Source organism: Hippocampus guttulatus, chromosome 7, assembly GCF_054856545.1.
Source record: "Hippocampus guttulatus isolate MCC_2025c chromosome 7, RoL_Hgut_1.0, whole genome shotgun sequence".
Lineage (NCBI taxonomy): Eukaryota > Metazoa > Chordata > Actinopteri > Syngnathiformes > Syngnathidae > Hippocampus > Hippocampus guttulatus.
The window spans coordinates 9,636,576-9,647,289 of record NC_141267.1 but is presented as its reverse complement, the minus strand read 5'-3'; the positions used below and the strand labels follow the sequence as shown (position 1 = coordinate 9,647,289).

The window sequence follows — 10,714 nt, the reverse complement described above, 5'->3', positions numbered from 1 at the left end:
CTTCATTTTCGTAGGTGGACATCTGCGCGTTCATGTGCTCGTACACTTTTAAGTCACGATACTCGCACACTAAGGCCGAGCTTTAAAATCCACACGATCATCGGGTTCGACCAGCTGAGATTTTGGAGAGACGAACCGGGTGCCTTCGATGCGATGTGTGCCGGTTCACTGGCCTGATTGGACGGGGGACGTATGACGTCAGACGGCCGCATGAGTCCAGGATTGGCAGGAGGGGAGTAAACAACGCGGCGAGGAGGAGGAAGGAGGAAGAGACATTTCCACATCTCAGGCAGTCCTGCTTGACGCGCCGAGTCTGATTTTACGCGCAGGGGAGCGCGCAGGTTTTGTTGTAAAGCCTTAAAGTTATTTATAATAACTTTATGAGTTACACATTAGGAGCCGACACAAGTAAACTTATTTCGTATTTTAATCCACGTTTTGAGTGCCTGAGTGACACATTTCTTTGCTCAGTGCGTAATTGTGACTCCGTTTTTTTTTTTTTTTTTTTTTTTTTGGTAACAAAATGACATTGTGACATTTACAATTGCGGTCCATTTGCCAAGGACGACAGTCAACATTAAAGCGCGCCTGGCCCGAGATATACAGGGGAAGAACGTCAGACATAGATCGAGAGAGACGCGGGCCACTTTTGACTAAAAAGTGCGCCCAAGTGTCTCGCATCAAGAGTGTCCCTCTCGTCCGAGTTTCCGCTGAGCTGAGGCCGGCGGCGCTGACATGCTGCCCAAAGTCGAGACTGACTCGCTGGGACTCTCTCGATCGTATGGGGAACAGGGACACATGCCAAGAAACGTGCAAGGTAAGAGCTGACACTCCTCTCACTTAAGACAACAAACGCGCAAATCACGTTTTATGAAGCAGAACTAACTGACCATCATTTCTATTTGGTCATACGATAGATTCGAATATGGCATCGTTTCTGGTGGCTGTCAAGATGATGAAAGATGTTTGGGTTTGCAGAGCATTCCGTTGGTTGATCCCCGCGAGTCGGAATTAAACTAAAAATATAAGTGCATATGTGACATGGGCTCAATTTGTGGTTTGCGATCCTGTCACCGCTCAATTGTAGTCACGCTTATAACGGAGGTGTCCTGACGCCGGGTGCGTAAAAACTGTCCAAAATGCCTAAACGGTCTTATGATGCTCCCAGAGTGACCCTTTTGAGACTTGATCCCGATGGTTAAATGCATGTGCAAAAGAAAGACTCCTGTTTTCCTTCTCAATACAAAGTAACACGACATCCACAGCTGCACCGTCTTTATCCCAAGCTGTCAAGTGTTGAATTTTGTTTGCGAAGAGTGCACGAATTCATTTCCATCTTCGTTTTGTATCGGAAAAATATGTTACAATTAGAGTGTTTAAAAATATGTCATTTTAAAACGTTACCAAAGTTTTATATATTTTTTTGTTCAATGAACAATATTGCAGTGATTCGTTTTGTTTAAAATTACATTGCATATTTATCCGCTTTTTAAAAATATGTTATATGCGACTTATACAGTTTTAACACGTGACTAATTCATATTTTGTGAGCTAAAATCCTGGATCACTTTTACAAATTGTTCCAGGTCTGCGGATTTAATTGTGCCGTGGTGGGAAAATAAAAAGAAACCGAGTTGGCAACATTTCTGCAACTTCGTCACCTGTCAAGATAAAATTCAAGCTGCACCTCTAATTCCACTTTTGTCATTTCGTGGCGATCTAAGCGGGCAATCAATTAACCCGCGCGTTTATGAGATGCTGATAACAGAGCCAAGACTCTTTGACAAGTAAAAGAGTGGCTTGTTAGTGGGACACTTATCAGATTTTACACACGCAGTAAAACAAGGTAGCCCGGGACACGTTTTTCCCCCCTTTGTTTTCTTGGAAGCATTTTGGTTTTGCTAATGTCAGATATTTTTTTTTAATAAACGCATTGCCTCAATAAAAAGCCAACAACTGCAAAAGAGAATTTATGCAATTGAAATATAGTCTGGATTTTTAAAAATCACACGTGCGCCTTTTTTAATTGTCTTCGTTTTATCACGTGTGAAAATTGTTACAAAGCAGCTTGACAGTTTACTGGATTGCGCACGCTTTTATTTTCCATGAAATCAACGACATGCATGTCTCTCTAAACTCCACGATTGCAGCCTTTTCCCGAATAATGTAAAGTGCTTTTAATGTAGCAAAATAAGTGAATAGATTTGGATTTACTGCACAGATGAGAAGCGGTCCCGCGTTTCAATGATCTTTAGATGTATTTATTTTATTTTTTTGAAAGCCCAAGATGTTTTTCTATGTATTCTTTCTGAATGTAAAATACGCGAGCGGCACGTGGTGCAACTTGTTGATCCACCTGAATGTGAATGCCCCGATAATTATTTATATTCCAATTTAAAAAGTCGATAAGATTGGCAAAATTGTTCGCGCGGAGGCCTCAATGGGGTATCTACAAAGACAGAAATGAACAAAAGAAAAAAAAACTTATTTTTTTCCCCCACTGTTTAATCCCGGCTGTTTTAATGATCGGGCTGTAATTTTTGCAACTGTTGTAAATGTCAGTCTGGCTCTTTTTTTTTTTTTTTTGAGTGATGCAACAATTTCTATAAAGTGTAAGAAATAAAAGAAGAACCAGGTAACCTAATAACATATCGTAAACTGCACGTTTTGATGGGCAGCAACTTACAGGTTTACTCTATTTTGTTGAATAGGATTTAAGTATAAAATCGCGGGAGCATTTGCGATTATGCAGAACTCACGCGAGAAAGCAAAAATGTGAAATAGGAAAAAAAAATAAAGCGGCCTTTAGCATTGTGTTCGTTACAGAGGGAATAATCATGTTGGTTGTTTCTGTGCTGGCCTGCAGTGATGAGCGCTTGTGTGCACGAGTGCCTTTGTGTGTGTGCGTGCGTGCGTGCGTGCGCGCGCTCGCATGTGAGTGTCTTCATTTGTCTGTGGGCGGCAACATGTTCTCATTCGCTCCTTAGCGCTAATATCTCTCGGCCCCCCAGCGAGCTCGACTTGGATGTATTGCATATTTATGAGACTCTTTCATAGTCGTCTTTTTGGGGGGAGGAGTGTGGGGGTGTGTGATTTGCAAGCCAGTGTGTAGGAATTAAGCGAAATAATTTACAGCTTCTGTGCGTCGTTTTTTTCCCCCTTCAAAATAAACGTCCCTAACGCAAAACTTTCGTCGCGTCACCTACTTTGGGCCACGTTGCTCTACGAGCTGAATATGGACGACATTGTGACTGCCCTTTCTGTGTATGTATGTCACCATTGCAGTTCCACAATTAAAAATGATGGACTACTCATATGACGAAGACCTGGACGAGATGTGTCCCGTGTGTGGAGACAAGGTTTCAGGCTACCACTACGGACTCCTCACCTGTGAGAGCTGCAAGGTTATTGGACATTTTCTGCCCCTTTGTGTGTGTGTGTGTGTGTGTGTGTGTGTGTGTGTGTGTATATGTATGTGTTGGGGGTGGGGGTGGGGGGGGTGAGTTGGAGGGGTATCACCCGTGACGTACGTTTAAACTGGATTTGGGGCTTTGGAAGACATTCCAGCGTTCTCCAGGGTGTTAAACATACTTTGCTCATGTTTGGGATTTTTGTTTTTTCAAAGAGAAGCAAGTGAAATTTTACAAGAGTGAAATAATTACCACACACAATTATTTTAGAAAATTTTGCAAACACCAACAGGCAAGGAGGAAGCTGTCAGAGAAGGCAACAAAGATACACTCAAGGCCACAACATTAGGCACACTTGCACCGCTTTATGAGATACAAAACAAGGGCGGTATCCGAAATTCTGCCTTTACAAAAATGATGCTTTGATTGACATTTTTAGAGAGGCATTTACTGTTAAAAGTGTGTTTATTTCGAGATTGTAATTGTTAGTGGTGCAGAACTGCACTGCATCAAACCAAGAGCCGTTTCTAACATTTTGACCGTCTAAGCATAGTTAAATGGGGCCACTACAAAAACAGAAAAAAGGTATGACTGCAGTGTTACGAGACTGCAAAGACAGCACAATAATGTGTAGGTAATCTCACTCTGTCAAACAAAAGAGAGCATTATAACCTTCATAAAGGCAGAATTTTAACAAAGCTCTTGTTTGAAGGTGATGCCTACGACAGTATGTCGTGGTTATTCAGCACGCGAATCTCTATTTGTATACCTGATGCGTGTGGGGAAACTCTTCATCGCAAGATCATTAAGAGCCCAACGACAGTGTCTGAATAGAAAAGGCTTTCCCATACAATCGCGCCTGCAAAGTAAACAGTTTTGACTTGGAGCTCCATCAGCAGGTTTTTGTCCCATTTCCTGCTCTCTCCTCATACAGGCATTATCAAGGCAAATGTCTCTATGTTAATACAACTTGGAGTATATACAGTAGATACACTGTATTCAAAACAGTATTGATGCAGTGGCATCCCATTTTTTGCCGATGTGGTCATTATTTAAAGCAGATGTTATAGATTGGATTCTGTATTGCAACCTTGAGATGCTCGAAGCACTTGCTTAGAAGAAGACGTCAGTGGCATCTGTGCAGCTTCTCAGCGTCAAACACACCCTCACGCCTTTTTAACTCCGAATTGTGTGAGCGTGTGCCTGCAGGCTACATATGAAGAGGTGTTTTAATGAAGCACTGTCTATCCTTGTTGAAACATTAATAATATTGATATTTACCTCCAACCAGTCATTGATTGACTCAATAAAGCGACCACCCTGATTGTTAATGGCAGCCTTGTAATTGTCAGGCTGATGTATTAGTTTGCTGTCGGTTTTTGCCCACCCAAAAACATGTGCACACATCAGAGGCTTCTCCTTTGCCACTCGTACGACATTCAAGTGCACCGAGTAAAGGGTAAACAGACTCAGGATAAAGTATGAGTGAGAGGTGCCTGAAACTTCGATCTCTGCAAGCGGTCGGTAAAAAGGTCAGGGCTCAAGGTGCAGAATCACCATGAGCAAAGCAAATGGAGTTCAAGTATACACGTGGGCATTTTGAAAGTAACTTCAACTGAATGTGAAAACTTATATTCACTACTTGAACGGATGGACATGTGAAGGTAACTCTGTGACAAACAAACCATTTTTCCGTATGGTTATTTGAGATAATTTCGTCACTTTAATTGGGAATCCTTGCTTCATGCGAGGAGACCACAATGACCCTTTGTGCAGTAAGATCTTTACATAGATAGACAGAGAGAGAGAGAGAGAGAAGAGACAGACAGTAGGTTTCACTATGTCAAATCCACACCACTTTTCAACAGCAAAAATAAACTTTAAACATGTTTATCATGCAGCTACTGTGAAATTGAGTCACTTTCCAAATGTTTGGTTTCATGCATATTTTTGATGGTTTCTTTTTTTTTTTTTTTTAAGCACTCACCCAAACTTATGTTTTATTTAACGATCTAGATTGTCAATTCAATTGGTGTTTGGTGAAATATTGACAACAGCAGTCTCTATTCATTTAGTTTACTTTGGAGGGAAAGGGCAGGTTTTTACTGCATGCACTTATGGATTTAGAATACATTACCTGCTCCCATCCTTCCTCCATTTGATTTTCATTACATCTGCCAATAATTAATTCCATGTTGCAGTCAGGAACTCTATTATCCTGGAACTGGGAATTATGTAAATGTATTGGATTGTGTGTGTGTGTGTGTGTGTGCTCTCATGTGTTTGAATTTTATAAAGTGGAATGTTGAAAGTTGATTTCCCTCAAAAGCTGAAGGGAGGCTATCATAATTAGGACTTTATTAGAAAACTTCATACACAAGATGTGATATGTGGATCTTTGTACACAATTCGTGCTGAGTGAGTTGAGACTACAATTCATATGACAAAAAAATCCTCATTAGTGTCTTTAGAAACAAGCTGTGTATACTTTTTTTTCATTAATTGTGCAACAACTTTGTGTGTGTGTGCGTGTGTGTGTGTGTGTTTGTGTGTGTGTGTGTGTGTGTTTGTGTGTGCGTGCGTACATTCAGGCAGTGTGCGTGTGAATGGGTGCATTACCATCACGTGGATGGGGTCAAGCGGGTTGACATGTTAATTGGTTCCCTCCGCAGGGCTTCTTCAAGCGCACAGTCCAGAACAACAAGCGCTACACATGTATTGAGAACCAGAGTTGCCAGATTGACAAGACCCAGAGGAAGCGCTGCCCATACTGCCGCTTCCAAAAGTGCCTCACTGTCGGCATGAAGCTGGAAGGTAAAGCGATACATTCACAGTTAGAACATTTCAGATGCCAAAATGACTCGAAAATGTTTTTCCTGGTCTTTTGCTCATGTAATTCGGCATCTTTCCTGCTTCGTCTGAGTTTGTGTGTTTGCATGTGTTGTGTGTGTGTGTGTGTGTATATATATATATTTTTTTTTTTTGGTGGTGGGTGTTTGCAAAAGAAGCATGTTTGACACATAAGTTGTGATTTAGGAGTCCAAAAAGTGGCTTGTCTCAACAATTAATATGCATACAGTATATGCAGCTGCGCAGAATGTCATGGCCGTCAAGCATGAAAGCATTAACACGCTTGACAAATCAGGCTGATTCAGACATATTTCAACAGCCAGGCCAACCAGCCATCTATTTACTGTACAAATACATTTATGTACTTCACTTTGCTCATTATGGGGGTTTTATGAGAACACCACTCCATAAAAAATAAACTCCGAGTTGTGCACATCTGCAGAAGTGAAAATGCAAAAGCAGGCAACGTTCTTTGCGAAAGCATCATATGCTTTTCAAGATATGAGCCTGTTTGTAATTACTGATGCTGAAAAGTGGAAGGAAAAAATTATTACATGGAGCGGCTCAAGTAGGAGCCTGACTGCCTCTGGACGTCCACGCAGGTGTTTTATAAACTTTTAGCGCTCTTGTGAAATGACAATTCCGTCATTTTCCATGAAATCACAGTTGAACGCTTTATAGCAGAACCCATTCATGCTTTGGCTTGAAATGTATTCTTCCATGATCATTTTGAATATGAATGGGTTTTATTCCAAATAGAGGCATCCACAAAAGTGCATTACACATGTTGAATATCTCTTTTGACAGTAAAATAGTTATTCTTTTTTTTTTTTTTTACATTGCACAGTTGACAACTGGAACACCCCTCCTTCCCTTCTCATCCAGTGTGTTGAAAAGAAGCAATGCTTATGAGTATTTTAGATGGGGGTCAGAGGGAGTTTGGGGGTGTCTGGTAGCTTCTGGACACTTAATACCTGCCAGACAGGAAAAAAAAAAAAATAATCCAAAACTTGGCATGTGCGTGAGAATGGTAATGATGATACTTTTGGCCGGCCGGTTTGAGGCCTCTTTGTTTAATTTGAACGCAGCTCAGAAGCCCAGTCAAACATTGCTAATGTTGAATCGTGGACAGGATGGCAGGGCAAATGTTCCTCCTTTTCAAAGACAATATTTCAAATCAATTATTGTTTAGTTTGTCTCTGTAATCACTAATTCTGGAGCATACGTTGGTCGAGAGGTCACTTTACAATGATCGCAAAACAAGACTGCAATTATTTAACAGAGAATCAATATTGCTATTCTTTATGGTAATGTATAACTCCTCTTGGTATTTATACAGTACCAGTAAAAGGTTTGGGCACACTTTCTGGTGCTATTGAATGAGATCCATCCATCCATTTTCCGATCCGCTTATCCTCACACGGGTTTCGGGGGTTGCTGGAGCCTATCCCAGCCGTCTTCTGGCAGCAGGCGGGGGGCACCCTGAGCCAGTTGCCAGCCAATCGCAGTATTTAATGAGAAACTATATTCAATGTTTTGGCTGTAAGTGTATGTTAAATCTTGTCAAATCTAGAGTTTGGCAGTACCTACAAGAATCATAAGAAGGGTGTGGTAAAAAAAAAAAAAAAGCCAAACAACAAACTGCCTAAGTAAATCTTTCCGGAGGCTTCTCCCTTCTTCCCTCCATGTGAGATGTTAAAATAAATAAATAAATAAATAAATAAATCACTCTTAATCATGAATGGCCGCTGGGCAATATGCCCCAGCCTGCCATTTTCCAGCTGACGTGGGCGCACACTTGGCCGTGTTTGGTTTCTTGGCAGTAACTTTCAGCTCGGGGGCACGACAGGCCCTCCAGCATTCTCTCTAGGCCCAGGAGCTCCAGTGGGCGATTCCTGCCACAACCACTAAAGAACTCCTCCACAGAAAGGCTGACACCTCTTGCCACACGCGCTCACATATCTCCTTATCAAAAACAACTATTCATGAAAAGGCCAAAGGTGTTCAGACTGCCACAGGCGAGATCGCGAAGAGGCCAATGGAAAAACATAGTAATGGTGAAAGAGAAAAGCCCGTTTGGATTCATGCTTATTTCATGGCATGACACAGCAGCTTGTAGCAATATGTGAAACGAGTGGAAACGACTGCATGAGGGCTTATTTGGATTATCTATGGTTTGTTGATTTGCCAGCAGTTAATACAGTCTGCTGTTTCCAGTTCGGAAATCTGCGTATCATTCAAGATAGTCAAAATGTTCATCCTCTTGTTTGTGTGGAATTTTAGGAGATGTGTGAAACTTCAAGAGAGACAACAACAAGTACCGGTAATAGTAGAAATTATTCGTGGTCATACTTTAAAAAAGATATCAATGTTTCAGACTTGCTAGAAGATCCCTTAAAGGGGAATTAAACCCCCAAATTGTCTTTATGCCGTAATGGACTATGCCCGAGTCTAAATATGGCCTTCTGATCAACATGGCATTTGTGGAACATGAGTTACGCAGCAAAAACTCAGGGGGTAGCTATTTTGCCACTTGCCGTCAACTAAAAATGACATCACAATTGCTCAGGCACTCATGTTTCGGCTTCGTAAAACAGGTGAGCTGTGATTAGTTGTTACCTGAGTCCTGAGAAATGTGTTAATGGCAAGTGGCAAAATGGCCGTGTCCTGAAATGGTTTAAAACAGGTGGATTTTGCTGCTTCACTGATATTCCACAACGACAGTGGAACTTCAAGAAACAAAAGACATGGGGCCTGATTTTGTGAAGGATTGCAAAAAAGGGGCGCAAGGGGTGGAGGCTGATCTACCAGCGTGGGGAATCCAGGATTATGTTTCATTCTGTTTGGATACATTCTAATCTGAATACATGGCTCCATGTAAACACGGCTATTTTTCAGCAATGCAAATTTGGAGCTTCAAAATGAGCGAAGGACTAATTGGAGCCAGTCACAAGAAGGAGTTATGCAATATAACCTATGACAAAACTGTGGATTCACTCTGCAATTCTTTGCATCTAGCTCTGTCCCCAGCAAAAATTGGTGGTTGCTTCTCCCAAGTTTTAATGCAATCTTACTCAATCTTACAATTTGCTTTTGTGAAGTTGCTGTCCCTCTCTGAAATATTGGAGTGATAGATTTCTTTTTGTCTAATTCAGGAAGTGTTTGTTTATATTCCACGAACACTTCCAGTTCCATCACTTCAAACCTGATTTTGCTCTTGTAATGCTAGTTCTTATGTAACGCAAAGTTCTTATGATCAAAAATCATCAGTGACTTACCTCAAGCCCCTTCCCCACTGAGCGGCGAACAATAGTGAGTTTCTTCAAAGGCATTGAATGTTGCATTCGCATCAGGATTCGTCAGGGTCTGTTCAAGGTCGCAAATGGCTGCCAGACGTTCACCTGTACTTTTCTTGTTGCAATAATTTGATTTGTCATGGGTGCCCACAGCCCATGCTACTGAGTATCGCCCGACTGGCAGGTTATTCTAGATGGTGCCTTGATTATATGCTTCAGTGACTTGCCAAATGTCTCCTTCATTGAGGGAATCACCCAAAAGATGCAGTGTGGCGTTGGGCCAGGGGTGTCAAATTCATTTCACATTGTGGGCCACATACGGCCTCGGTAGATGTCAAGTGGGCCGGGCCATTAAAATTAAACCATACTCTGCTATAAATAACCAAAATAATCTGTTTTTCCTTTGTTTTGGTCTAAAGAAGCACAAGAACATTAGATAGGTGTCGAAATTTAATGAACATATCTTTTACAAAACATTTCATGAAGCACCTCAGATTTCCTTTGACAAATGTGCAATTTACGTTTATTATTCACATATATGCATTGCAGCTGATCCCACTGATTGTACAAACGCACAAACCTTAAACAAGTAATTGGTATTGAAAAATACAGTTCTGCATTTTAAGATTAAATGAGATTTATAAAGAAAGGAATTTTTAAAACATTTACACATGTGCATACAAAATCTAAATTTAATAACTGCCTACACCTTACAAACTACAGAGAGTGCTATTAAATGTGTAAAGAATAAAGTATTCACATGGCCTTGATAGCGTCTGCTGTGTTGGGTCTGTCTCAGTGACAGACTGAGACTGCTGTTGTCTTCTTCTCTGATCTAAAACAATATTGTCTTCTACTCTGATCAAAACAGTGTGTGCCCTAGCGGATACACCATGAATTGCACCTTATTAAACATATTCATTCTGTCTTTTATGCATTTTTTCACTTTTAAATGATCCAGTGGGCCTGATCGAACCTCCTTGGGGCCAGTTCCGGCCACGCAGGCTGTATGTTTGACACCACTGTTCTAGATGGTACCTTGATTATATGCTTCAGTGACTTGCCAAATTTCTCCTTCATTGAGGGAATCGCCCAAAAGATGCAGTGTGGCTTTTGGCCATTTAGCCAGGTTCATAATTGAAGCATAATTAACCGTGA

General features: G+C 41.2%; 1 protein-coding gene across 1 annotated transcript in view; it reads left to right on the top strand.

The window, feature by feature from the left end:
- The first annotated feature begins 232 nt into the window (after positions 1-232).
- The window catches only part of nr5a2 (nuclear receptor subfamily 5, group A, member 2), a 60,321-nt gene continuing 49,839 nt past the window's right edge, over positions 233-10,714 (top strand). The window contains exons 1-3 of the mRNA XM_086115804.1: positions 233-817; positions 3,286-3,404; positions 6,083-6,224. Of these exons, the coding sequence (XP_085971930.1) occupies positions 736-817; positions 3,286-3,404; positions 6,083-6,224 (343 nt within the window). The 5' untranslated portion in view covers positions 233-735. The remainder of the gene's footprint in view (positions 818-3,285; positions 3,405-6,082; positions 6,225-10,714) is intronic.